General features: G+C 47.6%; 1 protein-coding gene across 7 annotated transcripts in view; it reads right to left on the bottom strand.

Annotated features, from left to right (window-relative positions):
• Positions 1-17,511, bottom strand: part of SCHIP1 (schwannomin interacting protein 1) — a 190,047-nt gene that overhangs the window by 148,242 nt on the left and 24,294 nt on the right. Inside the window, exons 1-2 of one of the 7 annotated variants that reach the window (XM_055410764.2) lie at positions 10,871-10,939; positions 9,054-9,746 (exon numbers count right to left, since the gene is read on the bottom strand). In XM_055410764.2, coding sequence (XP_055266739.2) covers positions 9,054-9,746; positions 10,871-10,924 — 747 coding nt within the window. In that variant the 5' untranslated portion in view covers positions 10,925-10,939. Of the gene's footprint in view, positions 1-9,053; positions 9,747-9,953; positions 10,092-10,260; positions 10,647-10,870; positions 10,940-17,511 lie in introns of those variants that run through there. The other 6 variants (XM_055410754.2, XM_055410783.1, XM_055410773.1 and 3 more) reach the window with 6 other exon arrangements.

The raw sequence follows: 17,511 nt of genomic DNA on the forward strand, positions 1-17,511 counted from the left end.
CTTTGGCCACCTCATGCGAAGAGTTGACTGACTGGAAAAGACTCTGATGCTGGGAGGGATTGGGAGCGGGAGGAGAAGGGGATGACAGAGAATGAGATGGCTGGATGGCATCACCGACTTGAAGGACGTGAGTTTGAGTGAACTCTGGGAGTTGGTGATTGACAGGGAGGCCTGGCGTGCTGTGATTCATGGAGTCGCAAACAGTCGGACACAACTGAGTGACTGGACTGAACTGAACTGAACTGCTGCTGCTGCTGCTAAGTCACTTCAGTCGTGTCTGACTCTGTGTGACCCCATAGACGGAAGCCCACCAGGCTCCCCCATCCCTGGGATTCTTCAGGCAAGAACACTGGAGTGGGTTGCCATTTCCTTCTCCAATGTGTGAAAGTGAAAAGTGAAAGTGAAGTCGCTCAGTTGTGTCTGACACTTAGCGACCCCATGTACTGCAGCCTACCAGGCTCCTCCATCCATGGGATTTTCCAGGCAAGAGTACTGGAGTGGCTTGCCATTGCCTTCTCCGGAACTGAACTGATGGGTTTTAAAAAGAAAAGAGAAAACAATAAAAGGAAACTTTCCTATCAGGTTATAAAAATTAGAATCTACTTCTAGTCATGAAGCTCTTAAGTGATGAGGATGGATCTATCCTCCAATTAAGTTGTGAAAAGATTTTCTTTAAAAAAAAAAAGATAGCTGAAGAGGACAGAGTCCATTAAAAGTGGAAACTGTGAGTCAGGTGACCTGAGACTGGGTCAGTCCTGGGTTGAGGAAGGTGGGTGAAGATATTTAATCATCATAAGCCTGTTTCCTCCTCTGAAAGTGGTGAGGGTTTGATGAGTTGACCTCTCAGATCCTTTCTATCTTTAAAATCTTACTACTTTTCTATTAAAAATGCTCAGTTTCATAATTGACACTCGAACTTCTCCAACAGCTGTGCAAAATAATCTCCCAGTGACTGAAAGTATAAAAGCAGTAAGTGTGTAAACAGTCATCAGTCCTAAGAGCTCAAGGAACATAAAGCAGCTAAAGAAAAACATTTGCAAAGGCCCTTGTTTAAAAAAAACAACAACAAATCTTAGGATTGAATTTCAGAGGTAAGAAAACAAAACCATTCATGTCTTTGGTGCAAAGGTCCAGAAGTAAAAACAAATTTCTTTAAAAATGCAAATGTAAAGTCACAGAGTTTAGAGAAGCTCTTAAGGAAGGACCTGGAATTACTATTATTAGGACTATGACTAATTCATAGTCCTATGAATTAGCTCATAGTATAGCAGCTTTGAGCAAATTTAAGAATTAAACAGGTGGTACAAAATGCATTAATACAGATAACAAGCATCCATCAAATGGCTAGTCCTCAGAAAATGCCCAAGCCTATATATGTATGTGTTTGAAGGGGAGGAAGGATTTAAAATAGTGGGGCAGACAAGAGACATACCCACAAAAAGAGAATGCCTGGAAGCAGAAATTGACAGATCTGGTCTGAGTTTTGTCGGGGATGAGCCTTTGAAAGCCTAAGAATGAGAAAGTGGAACATAAGTGAAATAAGAAGTTCAGAGGAGAAGTTGCTCAGAGCTGAGATGATCAGGTATGGCTTCCCAAAGAGGTGAGGCCCTGAGTCAGAGCAGTTCTTGGGGAAGACAGTGCTGGTCTGCTTGGTGGCCAATAATGTCTGGTCCTCCTTCAGAGGAAAGGGCTTGTGCTGGGCCTTCCAGGGAGTGAAGTCACAAGGAATGTCAGGCGAAGGATCTGGAGTTGAAAGTGCAGGCTGAGCTAGAAGTGGATGGAGGAAGGTGATGCAGTGTCAGTGGTGAGATGTCCAAACAGCTCAGTGAATGTGTGATGAGCATATCTGCATCTGTTTTTCAGATCTGCACCATGACAGTGTTCCTCAGAATGTTCGAAAGGACCACGACGTGCAAACCAACTGGTGGGCATAGATTTCCTTTAATCCAACTACAATATTTTCCAAAGGTTCTTCTGCAGTAGGGTGAACTATCTGATGGGAGCTGAAATACACAGAGCCTGAGAACCTGTGGTTTACCTGCAACCTATTTTTTTTGGAAAAGCCAACCATATTTCTTTCTGAAGTTACATGCTAATGGATAGAGCAGCCTTGCAGCTCTTAAACAGGAATCAACATAAATTAGAAAAGCAGACAGTGATGACACTAAACATTTCAAAGTAAGGTTGATACACAGAATACAGTCAGCCCCAGTCATTTGCAGTTATGGTTTAAAAAAAAAAGTGATTGCAACACTGTCACGTCATGCTAAGAAGGATAAATGGCAACTGCAAACCACTCAGAATGTTTTCACTGCGGTGTCCCAGGCTGAGGAATCACATAACTTATTAAACACAAACTTTACTATATTTTGCAGGAATAATAAAGACCTCTTAACTTAGTCTATAAAAACAGGAATTCATGTAATTTAAACATAGCCTAAGTAACTAAGGAAACAAACTACTTAGCCATTCAAAGCTACTTTAGCAGTGTCGTTGATGGAGGAGTAACTGGGTTGTAATTCTTACAGAATAATACACTGAAAACAACCTGTAATTAGTACCATTCTAGGAAGAAATGTAGGTAATTTAAAGTTCGCGACTAGTTAATAGTACAAACAAATAAAAAGACAAACTGCTTTCAAGTACTTTGGAAATAACTTCACCAGGAGAATCTACTTTCAATTAACATGTCAATTAAAATTATTCTTATCTTCTCATTAAAAGAGGGAAATGTACCTGTCATAGACAGTAAAAAAAATAATAAAACGGCGATTAAAATGTTTCAGGTCTACAACTAGAATTCTAATTTAAAAAGGAGTCCTTTTCTTTTTCTGAACAATGGGTGTAATGACTGCAGGTTGGATATAAGATGTGATCCTGGTATTTTGCTGGGGTTTTCTCTTAAGGCAGAGGGGAGAAGTTACCCCAGTCACCTGAAGAGAGATGTCCCGCCAGTCCCCAAGAACACAGGAGGAATACGGCAACTGGTGGGAGAGGAAGCCAACATCAAATTGGGCAACTTCTTTAGAAAACAGGCAACTTCAAACAGTTAAACACACAGCTGTCATACGATCCAGTCATTCCACTCTAAGGTATTTTCCCAAGAGAAGTAAAAGAACATGTCCATGGAAAGACTTGTATGTGAATATTCATAACACTTTTATTTGTAATAGACAAAAACAAATAAATAGAAACAACCCAAAGGTCCATCAACTGGGCAATAGAGTATATCCATAAAATGGAACTCTATCAGTAAACAAAAGGAATGCGCTATTAACATACACAACAATACAGACAAAGCACAAAATAATTATACGCTGACTGAAAGATGTCAGACAAAAAAATGAGTGTATATTATATGATTCCTTTTACATTAGTTTTAGAAAATACAAGCTAACTCATAGTGGTAGAAATGAAATCAGTGGTTGCCAAGGGACAGAAAGGGAGGATTACAAGGCAGCATGCGTATGCTTCCGGGAGTGAAAGATAGGTTCACTACCTTGACTTTAGCCATGGTTTCACAGGTATACACATAAGTCACAACTCATCAGACTGCATACTTTAAATGTACAGTTAATTGTATGTCAATTTTGCCTCAATGGAGTTGTTGTTGTTGCTTTTTTTAATAAAAAACCAAAAGGAGAAGTCAAAGGGAGAAAAAAGGAGTGACTTTCCAGAGGTAGAACAGGCTCAACATGAAGTGTCACAAAGCCTGAGAAAATTTCACAGAAAGACCATTTTGAAAAAGGGGTGAAGTTATACTCCATTTAGGAAGAGGAGTAGGTCGAGGCAGTGGGCACCCCAACTCCACTTGGGGTGAAGGGGAGACAGAAGAATGATACTGTGACAAACTAAGGTCCTGGAGAAGCAGGAGAAAGGGAATGCCTACCACTTGGCTGTGTTCAGAAGAGGGAAACAGGGAGAGAAGTTGAGGTTTCCCGAAGGGTTGTCCATACCAGTTCCCAGAGAGCAGGCAGGAAGACAGTGGGCTTTCCCGGTGGCTCAGAGGGTAACGAGTCTGCCTGCGATGCGGGAAACCTGGCTTCAGTCCCTGGGTTGGGAAGATCCCCTGGAGGAGGGCATGGCAACCCTTTCCAGTATTCTCGCCTGGAGAACCCCCATGGACAGAGCCTGGTGGGCTACAATCCATAGGGTCGCAAAAAATTGAACATGACAGAGCGACTAAGCACAGCACAGCACAGTGAACATACGGGGGCAGGAGTCACTTAACGTGGTACTCTGGTTCTGGGTTGTGTACGGCCCTTGAGCTTACCAGGAGCCTTTACACACCTGCAGGTGCAGGGCAGGACCGTGAGAAACACAGGGACTCGGGATGGGAGTGGGGTCTGGCCAACTGAAGGGGGGACTTCGGGGAGTAGTTCTGGTTGTTGGATGGAACCTCACCCCCTACCCAGCCCCTCCATAGTGCCAGGCATCTCTGGGGCCCAAGGGAGCTACTGGGGATAAGGCAGTGGAATAAAGTGACCTCGCTGCCCTCAAGGCTCTGACATCAAGGTGAAGGGCTGGACATTGAGGAGGGGCTGGGCCATCTGAGGCCATGCAGGTTTGTGCCGGCGCAGCCGGGAGAAGACAGCAGGAAGTCAGGTCACCAGAGGCTCCTTCAAGACTCCCCAGGCCCCTCCTGCTCTGACACCAAAGACAGTTCCCAGGAGCATCCACGCTCCTCCCCCTCCACTGGCAGCGAAAGAGATTAGCTACTTGAAACTGTCATAAAGTTAAGGTCAGCCCTAGGTTTTTCATCCTACCCAAACACTGTGTTTTAAAATTTGCCTCTAAATCTTCCCTAGATTAGAGACAGCTGATCGTCAACACATCTTCGCGATCTCAATCCTTCGTTTTGAGCCTGTCACTGTGGGTGAGAGGAAGAAAGGGGCATGAACAAGGGTGAGGAGGCTGTCACTGCTTTGATGGACAGAATTCAATATTATTCCATTCAAACCAAACCAAAGCCTGTCTGTGAGAAGAGACTCATAAAGTCATGGGATTTTGATGATCTTCTAGTTTACTTGTCCTTAACACTGAGGAAACACAAGAGAGGAGCCGCCATTGGGAAACCCTTTAAGTTATTCCAGGAAGGTGGAAGCTCTTCCTTTTATTTCAATTAATTTTAAGCGTTGAAAGGAAAAAAAAAAAAACCCAATCTAGCAACAGAAGAAAGAACAAAACCCTTTCATGATTTTCTTCCTGGGGTCTTCTGCAAATCACTTAACCTTTCCGGGGCTCAATTTTCTCAACGGTACAATAATGGGACTGATTTTTAGGTCTGGGGCATGTGAGTCTTATAAACCATTCATTCCTTCATTACTCAAGAACTATCACAGATACTAGGTTATAGCAATAAAACAATGCAGGCTAGCCCACTGCACTCCAATTCGATTCTAAAAAGACCAAAAATGAAGAAATGAATAAGATCATGTCAGGCAGTGACAAGCACTACGAAAATATACAAGGAGTGCCTGGGTAGAAGGTGGAGTGCCTTACTCTGCACTTGGAAGGGGGCTTAGGGACAGCCTCCCTGAGGAAGTGAGTTGAGTACGGTCTGGGATGATGCAAGGAACCAGTCACTCAATTCCACACAGAGGTAACAGCACAGGCAAAAGTCGTGAGGCGGGAATAGCTTATTTGGGTCTCCTCACAGGTGAAAAAGAGGTGCCCTTCTTTTTCACTTTATACCCTTCCTCTCAGTACTATATATTAACTTCACTTAAATATATTTGCACACAGCCCTTTTTAAATGATTTATGTATTTATTTATTTAAAGCTGCTGCACGGGCTTTTCTCCAATTGTGGAGAGCAGGGGCTACTCTCCAGCTACAGTGTGCAGGCCTCTCATTGCAATGCGTGCGTGCTAAGTCACTTCAGTAGTGTCCCACTCTTTGCAACCCCATGGATACAGCCCCCCAGGCTCCTCTGTCCATGGGATTTTCCAGGCATGAATACTGGAATAGGTTACCATGCCCTCCTTCAGAGGACCTTCCCGACCCAGGGACTGAACTCTCATCTCTTACATCTCTTGCATTGGCAGGTAGGTTCTTTACCACTTGCAGTGGCTTCTCTTGTTGTAAAGCACAGGTTCTGGGGTATATGGCCTTCAGCAATTGCAGCACATGGGCTCAGTAATTGAGGTTCCCAGGCTCTAGCGCACAGGCTCAACAGTTATGGTTTTGGGCTCAGGTGCTCCAGAGCATGTGGGATCTTTCCGGACCAGGGACTGAACCTGTGTTGAACCCGTGTCTCCTGCATTGGCAGGCAGATTCTTCACCAGAGCCACCAAGGGAACCTGCACACAACTTTTTATTTATTTATTTTTTATTGAAGGATAATAGCTTTACAGAATTTTGTTGCTTTCTGTCAAACCCACACACGACTTTTTAAGGAGGTGCAAAAACTAGCACTTGATTTGAGCAGTTCCTTCAAGACAGACTTCTTCCACACCAACTCCTTTGTGACTCTCAAGCTTCTGTCCCCAGGGTTATAAATTCTCACACTTATTCTAGGCAGGAGTAAACAGGATTTTAATCAGTGTTTTCCATACTTTCATGACAGTGACCCACAGTGCAAAAGAAATCTTACACTGTAACCCAGTGTCTACATACAACTGAAATAAAACTTTAAAAAAAATCAGTCACTGTAGTACATTCTATTTAATTTTATTATTTTTTTAAAGTGATAAGATGATTTCATGGAGAACTTACAGTTTGAAAATTATTATTCTAACCCAATAATGGCTAGTAGTTTTGTTCAACTTTTTCCAAACTATGGAAAAATTCAATATTCAACAACTTCAAAGGCCATTTCCCCCTCCCGTTTTTCCTGTACACATATTTGCTTTAGAGCAATGGAACCCAAATTTCTGTGAAAGAAATGCCCAGAGGGGACATCTTTAGGAGGGTGAGGGAAGGAAAGAGGAGGAACCCACACAAGCAAACTGTTTACTAGGTGAGGAGACAAGACACCTCAGGTTTCAAAGATGGCCCGAGAAGGAAAGATTCAGTCTCCACAATAGCTAGAAAGGAGTGTGCGTTGGCAGAAGCAGGTCTGTTAGGTGAGCCATTAGGTTTTAAGTTCCTAGAAGGAAGTCAATCTGTATCTCTACCTTGCTCACCATAATTCCAGGCCTATGTGGACAGATGTGTCACTGCAGCCCCGGGAATCAGACTTTGAATTTAGCATAGAAGTCATGAAGAGTCCCTTTGACAGCAAGGAGATAAAACCAGTCAATCCTAAAGGAAATCAACCCTGAATATTCACTGGAAGGACTGATGCTGAAGCTCAATCTCTAATACTTTGGCCATCTGATGCAAAGAGCTAACTCATTGGAAAAGATCCTGAGGCTGGGAAAGATTGAGGGCAGGAGAAGCAGGCGGTGATAGAGGATGAGATGGTTGGATGGCATCACTGACTAGATGGACATGAGTTTAAGCAAATTCCAGGAGATAGTGAAGGACAGGGAAGCCTGACATGCTGCAGTCCATGGGGTCCCAGAGTCAGACACGACTTAGTAACTGACTAACAACAACATAGGTGCTCAAGAACATTCTGAATAATGGAGCTCATAGTCATCATTAAACCCTAACTTTGCATGTATAACCCAATCATTACATTTTCCTGGAGTGTAAAAATGTCAGGCCATAGTAAAGGAAACTTATTTATCTTCAAGTCACTGTTTAAGTCCAGGGAGCTTAATCAGGTATTTTTCTCAGCACTAAGTGGAAGAAAGATGTTTTGAACTGCAAGATACAAGAGCAAGTACTGGCTGTAATGGAAAGATTCCGTGTCTGCTAGTGGCCATGGTAAACAGCTGGGATTAAAACGAGTGTGTTAATTTAATAGGTAGTTTCTCAAGGGACACTAACCAATAGGCTCTGTCAGCCAAGGGCTCTCTCTCATAGAAACCATGCCAATTTCTCTGTGAAACACAGTTACTGTCCTTACCCCTGAAGTCAGAAGTGCACGCACCCAATTTCCAGTAGCCCTGGGGCCGGGAAGCCAAAAATTACACCTGCAAGCAAGCATTCTCCCACACTGCCACACAGCTGCCACACACTGAGAGACTCTCATTTAAACTGTGTACCCTTCAACCCCATGTACGATCGTCATTAACGATTGCAAATTACAACTGTTGCTTTCTCCCAAAACAGTGATAAATAGAGGAGCTACTCTCATAATGCTGTTCTTTTAAGTCATTTATCTGCTCTTCTCTCGGGGGCAAAAAGAGATGTTGAGACAAGTGTAAACCTGCCAGAACTTCTTATTATAGATGCAGCCCTCCTTCCCTCCCTCATCCACTTCAGTACCCTTTCCTCGAACTGAGGCACAAGCCTCTGGTAAGGAACTGCAAGTGGCTCCTTATCAAAACTAGGAGGGATTCACCGGACAGTGGGGGTGAGTCAGCCGACAGAGGAAAGAACCACTCCCTTATCCTAGCAGGTCAACAATAAGTCGGGTTTCAGAAAGGACAAAAGTCTGAGTAGGGCGGTCAGCCCATTCCAATTCAGGAGCATCCGCACACACGTCAAGAGGGAACAACGGCGTGCTTCCTCACCGGAGGTGTGGGCAGGCGAATGCACGCTTCTGCGCAGGGACAGCCTATATATGGGCGAGACACTAGTGGCAGCGAAGGGAGACCCACCACGCTTGATAAAACCACAAGAATTACGACTTGAACTATCACCCGCAGGGTACCGGCTTCGGTGCCAAAATCTCCCCGGATTTATTTTCAGGGAAGTGACTCACAGTCTCGTCTCCATAAGTAATTCCATTAAAATGAGTCGCCAGCTCCACTAACCCGACTTTCCGTTGCCCTCTCTCTGCCCCGCCCTCCTCTCCGCCCATCCTGCAAACCCAGACAGCTCAGAGACTGAGCAACCGTACCCCGGGGAAGCAGAAGGCAGCGTCCCCGGCCCGGCCCCCACCCTCGCGGCAGAATGAATGGGGCCGGCGGCTGGCGCGAGCGCGGGGAGGGCGCGTGCGGGCCGTGCGCGGGGTGGGTACGTGTGTGCGCGCGTGAGCACGCACCCCGGCCAACTTACGGAGGTGGAGTTGGTCCTCGCCTGGCCTTGGTTCCGCACCTCCTGCTCCCGGAACTGCAACCCGGCCAGATGCTTCTCCAGCGCCTCCCAGTCCATAGGGGGAACCGGGGGCTCCTCAGGGACGCACGTCCCGCTGTCCGTGGGCTGAAGGCAGAGGCCCCCGGCCGCCGGGCCCCGGCCGCCGCGCCGGCCCCCTGCTGGCTGGGGCTTCTGGACAGCCCGGCGCGGGGCCCGGGAGCCGCTCGGCCGGCCGGCCACCACCACGTTGCCATTGTGCCTGAGGTCCTGGGGCTCGTGCGGGTGGAGGTTGCCGTTGGGCACCGGGGGCGGCATGGCGGGGGTGGCGCGCCTGCCCCCGCCGCTGCGGGTCCCGGCGCTCACGTCCCCCGGCTCCCGGGCCGGACAGCGGCCATCCCTGTACCCTCGCTCGTGGCGCCTGTCCTCCTCTTCCTTCTCCTCCCCGTCCTCCTCCGGCGCCCACTCATCAATCACCTTCTTCTGGTAGACCGGGAAGGGCTCCTCATAGTCCTCCAGGGCAGACACCAAGTCCAGGCTGCCCCCCGGCGACGACGAGGATTTGCACTCGGAGCAAGGGGTCACTTTGGTGGAGTTGGACTGCGAACTGGCGCGGCTGCTGTTGCTGCTGCTGCTGCCGGCGTCACTGCCTAGATCCATCCCATCCTCTCGGTAATCCTGGGGGGAGGAGGCAGAGAGAGTGAGCCCTTGGCCGAGCCTGCTCCGGCCGCCCGCCGCGAACGCCCCGGCCCAGTAGTGCCCCGCGCCCGCCAGGCTGGAGGTGCGCCCCCGAGAAGGCGTCGGGGTGGGAGCCGGCACCGGTTTGAGGCTTCCCTCATCGCATCCCTTCCCCAGCAACGAGCGGATTTCCTCCGGGCAACTGACCCTCAAATCTGCAAAGGGGGTGCCCAGGCGCTGGCGCGCAGACTTTTCCTAACAGGGGCCCCTAGGCGCGCGTGGACTTTGTTAACCATTTTGTGCCGGGTGCGCCCCCGCACCCCGCTCCAGGGATTCTCCGAGAACCAGACACTTTCCCAGAGAATTCTAATTCCCTGGGGGCGGGGACCAAGAAGCGGGTGGGCGGCTACTAAATTCTCACCTCGCGCTGGGCGCCGAGACCACCCCCTGCCCGGCCCCGCCCCGCCCCCGCCGGCGGCCGGGAGGCCGGCTCTGCTAGCGAGCTGAGCTTTACTTTCTAAGGAACCGCAGGCACCTCGGAGGTCTCACTCCCGCCTCCGCGCCCCTCCAGCCAGCCCCGCCTCTGCTCGCTGGAAGGCTCCGGGTGGGGGGCGCTCTCGGCTCCCACTGGGCAGGGTGGCCCCCGCCGCCCCCAAAGGTGTGCGGGGCCGGGGCGCGGCGGCCGAGGCTGCCGGCGCCGCCGCCGCCCTGGGGGAAGGAGGACGCGCCCTGCCGGCGCGGAGCGGGTCCCGCCACCGAGCATGCCCAGAGGCTGCCGGGCGCGGCGGAGTCCGCTCTCCCGGCTTTCTCGGCTGCAGCCTGGGGCGGGAGGCCGGGCGGGGACGAGGTTGGAGGGGCCGAGAAAAGGCCCGAGGGAAGGGGACTCGGGGGCTTTAGGGACGCAGACATGGCCACTTAGCAGGGCCGGCGCCCTGGGGAGAGTGGTGAATTTTAACCCGCAAACACTCATATTTCCTGTGCGCGCTTCAAGCCCTCTCTGCGGGGTTCATTGCCCCGCCTAAACCTCCCGGCACCCCAAAGCGCAGGCCCCTGCCTCGTAAACCCACGCGGAAGTCCCCGGGTGACCCCTTGCAGGACCTCCCTCCCCCGACACGCGCACGTACACAAGCCCATGTGGGAGCCCGAGTGACGTGTGCTCCGTGGTCATGCACCATCATTTCCCTTCCACCTTCCTCCTCGCCGCTTCCTCTCCCTCCACCGCCCAGCTCCAGTCGCCTGGCTCCAGCCTCCCCTGCCAAGTTCAGGCTGTGGGTGGAACCTGTTGCTTTAGCACACGTTTTCTTTCCCTTCCTGGCTGCTCGCTGAGAATGACCTATGAGAGGTGTGTGTACGAGGAACAGGGTAGTGCAGATGGGACTAGTATCTGGCATGGAGGTGGGGAATCTGTTCTAAAGGTTTGGGCATGCCTCCGAAGTCCCCCTTGGCTGCTGTTGCTGCTGCTAAGTCGCTTCAGTCGTGTCCGACTCTGTGCGACCCCATAGACGGCAGCCCACTAGTCTCCCCCGTCCCTGGGATTCTCCAGGCAAGAACACTAGTGTGGGATCTAGGACACATTAAGGGTGGGTGTCAGGTCACGTGCCGCCTGGCTTGGCTTCCTTCAGTTTTTTGGAAAACCGAATCAAAGAAACCTCTGCTGGGTTTTTCAAAACACTTCAAGGGCGTTAGTTTGTTAGCTCTGTAGGACCAAGGTTCTATGAAATGAAAGAACTGACACTCGGGAAAAGGAGTTGGGTCACAGAGCATCTTTTAAGGATTGAGAGTTTCCTGTGAAGAAACTGTTAGCCAACTTTGGGGAAGAAGGAAATGCCCTCTTTTCTGATTATGAAAAACAGTACTTGGAACTTAAGTGTTCTTCCACAGGCCAAAAAAAAAAAAAAAGATACAGTAGGTGATGGATGTAACTAGGTACAGGGTGGGGGGGCGTCCCATATATATATATATATATAATTTATAGATATGAAATCACCATGGTGGACAGTTAAAACATGTAATAATTTTATATGTCAATTATACTTCAATAAAGCGGGAAAAAAATTTTTTTAAGAAAATGAAGAACAAGAAAAAAAAATCAGTGCTTAATTTTACTACAGATTGGGGGAAAACCAGTTTCCTTGAACTTCCAGATTTGGGACTGTTACTAATTATTCCCTGTGAATTCTAGTCTGGACCAAGCCACTACCCTGGCTTGGCACCCTCCAGATTGAGAAAAGGGGGAATGCTTGGAATTCTTTAGTAGGGAGTGGCTGCCACCCTGACATTTCTTCTAAGTCCTAAATGGGAGAGACCCTTTGTTTAAGTGATTTCTGTAAAATGAGACTCTTTTCCTCTCTTAGGTAGGCTTGAGCCAGGGAAGATAAGCTAATCTTTTCACTTGTCTGGAAGCAGCTATCTTATTTATGAATAACAGGAAAGGGGCCTTCTGGTCTGTCCCGTTTACAGCTCTTCTGTAAAATAGGACGGAATATAATTTAAAATGTCTTTTATGGTAACATCTGTAAACAGCCTGCCTCCTGCTCCAAAAATGGTTTGATTTTGAGGTTGCTGCGGAGCCCTGGGTCAGTGGGCTGACCCGCTGTGGAATAGAGGTGGCTCTGTGAGTGTCCAGAGACAGGAGTAGAACACATTGTGTGCTGGAAACTAGGGAGCTACTTTCCAAGTCACCATGTGAAGGCTTAGGTCAGAAAAAGCTTGTGCTCTGTGGCAGGACACAGGTAGACAGACACATGTTGATCAACTGGGGCGATAAGGGAGAGCTGTGGTCTCCGTCTGATTTTCAAGCATCAGGACCTCCTCAGCCAGCCCCCCAGACTCCTTCCTGGGTTCAGGCTCAGCCCGCTGCTGCCCAGATGGTCTGTGTTCAGGGAATGCAAAATGACGCCTTAGCAAAACATTTGGCAAGGTAGATCCCTGCCAAAAATGCACGGCATTTCAAAGCCGAATAGAAACATCTTTGAATTATCTGTCCTTTTAAATTATTTTCTGACCAGATATTCTGGATCAGATGGGAAAGTACCATCCCTTTTTTTTCTCTTTTCTCTTCATGCAAGGTGCCTGGCTCGCCCAGTTTGCATTGTTTCCAGCTTTCCATCTCCTGCCAAGAACCATCCCACTTTGGAACATGAAACCCTGCCAACTGCCAGGCCAGGCAATAGTCTACAGATATGTCCAATGGGATGAAGAAATGATTTGCAAAATGATGGAAAGGCCCTGTCTTCCTGTTTATAGGAACAGTTCCTCAAATCAGGGGCTTGGGGCTTACAGACTTAGATTTGTCCCCTGCAGCCTCTGTAAATTAGATGTCAGACATGTGAGTCAGGTGGGTGTCATCCCAGACCAGCGCTTTCAGCCCCATCAATCACCAGGGTTCTGTCCCTCTCAGTGCCCACTGCTCCCACTCTAGTCTAGACCACTATGTCCTGAAATTACTAAACAGTCTCCCTACTAACTCTGCCCATTCTGTGCAAGCAACCAGAGTGCTTTTCTAAAATGCAAATCTGAGGGATTTTCCTCGTGGCCCAGTGGTTATGAGTCTGCCTTCCAATGCAAGGGACTCAGGTTTGATCCCTGGTCAAGGGAACTAAGATCATACGTGCCATGGAGCAACTAAGCCCATGTGCCATAGTGAAGATGCCACCACCACCTCTCCCCTCCCCCCTCCCCCCTCCCCCACACACCGTGCAAATCTGAGTAGCTCTCTCCTGGCTTCATTAACCAGGGCTCCTTACTGCCCTTAAAGGAACTGCTTCCTGTCCAATCTCCCCCAATTTCTTTTGGTTAATTTCTACTTATCCTTTAAGTCTCAGCTTCAATGTCACTTCTTCCTGGAAGGTTTCTCTGATTCTGTGTACCCATTGGAAGGGGATCATGACTTTGCCATGTTCCCATGACACTTCATTTATCACATAAGCTATACCCAAGTTGCTGTTTAATTGCTGATCATCTTTCCTAGACTGAAAAATCCATTTTAGATCAAGACCCAGGCCATACATACATATAAAAATATGAAAAAGTTCCCTAAAACTCTTATTTTGTAAAATCCTATCCTAATCCATTTAAAACAAAATGTGGTCACATTTCACCATTGACTTTACAACCCTCGAATGGATCAGTTTGGTTGTGGAAAAAAGACTCTAAATTCCATAAAGGGAGGGGCTATTTCTATCTTGTTCCTGGTAATTGGAATGGAATAGGAACTTGATTGATATTTGCTGCTGGAATTATTAATAGTTACATTTAATCCTCAAAAACCCTATTAAAAAAATACAACACCTAGTATCTCCATCTATAGGTAAGGAAGCTGAAGACAGGTTAAGCAACTAATGTGAAAAGCTAGAAAGCTGGGTGGCAGAGCCAGGAATTGATTCCAGGTGGAGAAGGAAATGGCAACCCACTCCAGTGTTCTTGCCTGGAGAATCCCAGGGATGGGGGAGCCTGGTTGGCTGCCGTCTATGGGGTCGCAGAGAGTCGGACACGACTGAAGTGACTTAGCAGCAGCAGCAGCAGCAGCTGGGCTTCAGAATCCTTGCCCTTAGTCACAGAGCTAAGGGCTCAGCATCCCTTGGTCCAGATGCATATAGATGAATTGACTAAGCAAAACTGATTCCTTACAGCCACCTCAGTGAGTTCTCTGTCTCCTGACCTGCAGAGACTCCTTGCGCAGTGTTTATGTCTGTACAGAGGACCAAGAACAGCTGTTCCCCTCTGCACATACGTGCGCCAGTCAACGTCCTCAACTGTCAACAAGCTCAGCAGTAAACAGCAAGTCGGGGCACTTCATTGTCTAAAAGGAAGAGTCTAGACATATCAGAAAATGAATTTCACATTATTATGAACTCCTTTAAGAAGGTAGCCACCCTGAGATTGAGGTCTTCATTTTGACATGGATAGGAAACTGGAAATGGCAACCCACTCCAGTGTTCTTGCCTGGAGAATCCCAGGGACGGGGGAGCCCGGTGGGCTTCCATCTAAGGGGTCACACAGAGTCGGACACGACTGAAGTGACTCAGCAGCAGCAGCAGCAGCAGCAGGAAACTGGAATAATACTCAAAGGGTCTGGATGAGATCACCTTCCTTAGAGATCAGTGCTATTTATAGGATTTTAATCTGTAAAGGCAACATTTGTTAAAAGACACAACAGACATATTTAAATCATAAGGAGTAAGAATAGGGGGCAAAAGATTTATTTGCAGAATTTCCAAACTAATTCTGAAGTTATTAGCCCTATTGCTGAACCTTCTCTAAGTTGTGGCATTTAGAATAATAAAGATATGGCTGGCAAAGGGGTTTGTATTCTATCGTTATTACATGAATTACATGCAAGTCACATGCAGTACACAGATGCTCTCCTGTTTCATCACCGGAGTGTGACTATATGGGAATATTTAAAGGCACTGTGGGGCGGAGTGTCCTGGGTATAGAACATCTGGGCTTTCTTTCCTGCAGTGTCTCTAACCACTTTTGTGACCTCAGCTTCCTCATGAAGGAGCTGGACTGCCGCTCCCGGTGTTAAATAGTAAGAATCAAGTGACTGAATGATTAAGTGACTGCACTAAAAGGCTTCTTCTAGCTTAAGGACCTTTTAGAAATGTCTCTGAATCATTTGGTCACTTTCCTTCTTGGGAGATGCAAAGTTGGTTCCTCCAGCAGTTCAAAACCAAGGTCTATCTCCCTTAGATAGGTTGAATACATGGTGTGTCTCTTTTATTTCTGTAGGGCAAATGAATTAACTTATTAGTCTATACATGAAGCTATTTTGGAGATGGTTCCTATACACACCTAAAATAATTTTTTTCTTCCATTTATAGAGCTATGCTTTAATGAAAAAAACACAACTTAAAAAAATTATCTGAAATATTTTGATTCTCTAGCAAACCATGAGATTGCATTTATTTCCTGTGCTTTCCTCAGTAAAAAGGAAATAGCAAAATCTAGGCAAAACTCAGCTCTTAAAAGATAGCTCCAATGACCTATTTTCTAAACCTGAAACCAGGACACTTGGCTCGACAAATACTACAGCACTCACAGAAACTAGGTGAATGCGTGTTTGAGATGAAGATTACCCTGAAAAATCTGTCGGCATTGGCGAAGAAAGCCAAGTGTAACTGTGGCAAAGGGACAGCATCTTTATCAGAGAAAACTGACATAGAATGTGTCAGTCAGGACCTCAGCATATGGCCACACAGACTGTGCCCTGAACAGTGCCAGGAGGATTGTGAACCCCACCTCAGGCGCCTACCAGGAGGGGCCATTTGGTTCCCTTCGCATAGATGACAATGTAAATGATGCCCTCTGGAGTTGTTCAGTACACATAGGCTCTGTTGGGAATTCCACTGGTAGGAAATTTCTTCTCTGTTGGCACGATCAGAAGAGGAAGGCTGCTGTTCTTTTGCTAATCAAGGCATACCACAGACTGGATGGCACGAACACAAATTCAACTCATCGAAACCCTCCAGTCTTTCTTTCCCCAGACGTTTTCTGTCATCAGGTTCTACTTTCCGTAAGTTCCTAGCACTTCTTGAAAATGCAAGTCTGTCAGCAACTCTGAATTTCTTTTTTGAACTTTATTGAAGGGTAGGTGAACGTGCTAAGTTGCTTCAACAGTGTCCAGTTCTTTGTGGACTCTATAGACTGCAGCCCGCTAGGCTCCTCTGTCCATGGGATTCTCCAGGCAAGAATACTGGAGTTGGTTTCGATGCCCTCCTCTAGGGAATCTTCCTGACCCGGGATACAACCCATGTCTCTAAGTCTCCTGCCACCTGGGAAGTCCGCTGAAGAGTATACATTACATAAAAGGATGTTTAGGAAAAGCTGGGAAATTTTGTAGACACACTGCCTGAGCTGAGGGAAGCATTACAAGTGATGGGCACTGAAGCCCACTTGCCCATCACTTGATACAGGATGAAGTGCTCAGAAAGTGTATACCTTAGGCTTCCCTGCTGGCTCAGTGGTAAAGAATCTGCCTGCCAAAGCAGAAGACGTGGGTTCAATTCCTGGTCTGGGAAGATCCTACATGCACAGAGCAAGTGCCACAACTCTTGAGCCTATGCTCTGGAGCCTGGGAGCCTCAACTACTGAGCCCACGTGCTGCAGCTACTGAAGTCTGCATGCCCCAGAGCCCGTGCTCTGCAACAAGAGAAGCCACCACAATGAGAAGCCCACATACCGCAACTAGAGAGTAGCCCCCAATCGCCACAACTAGAGAAATCCCCCACATGGCAATAAAGACTCAGCATAGCCAAATACACATATACATGTATATGTATATATGGAAGTGAAAACTTCCGGCCACTTCTTGACATAACGTTGGAAGCATTCTAAAATTCAGAAGTGGCTGCTGGCATTGTCAGTGTAATGTGAGCAAGAGGAATGCATTGGAAAGTGGAGGGAGGTGGTGAGGTGGGACAGGAGAGAATGCTGCCAAGAGACTTGACTCTGCCTCTGCCTCTGCCCAACTCTACGTTTAGGGGCAAGGTGGTCCCTGTAGCTCTTTGGGCCACTGGCTTCATCATGAAAGGAGAATTGTATGAAATCATCAGATGCCTCCGAGGGTCAGGCAGGTGAGGCAAATGAGTGAGGCTGGCAGCAGGGGCAATAGGAAGTCACAGTTTGAGCCACTGACTCACTGAACAGCACAGAGACATCTGAAATAAAATTCAGGACAAAAAGCAGGTTTATCCTCAGTTTGGGCTTCCCTGGTAGCTCAGTGGGTAAGGAATCCACCTGCAATGCAGGAGACCTGGGTTCG

Source organism: Moschus berezovskii, chromosome 1 (genome assembly GCF_049115385.1).
Source record: "Moschus berezovskii isolate FMDL1 chromosome 1, NW_MosBer_1.0, whole genome shotgun sequence".
In the NCBI taxonomy this organism is placed as follows: Eukaryota; Metazoa; Chordata; class Mammalia; order Artiodactyla; family Moschidae; genus Moschus; species Moschus berezovskii.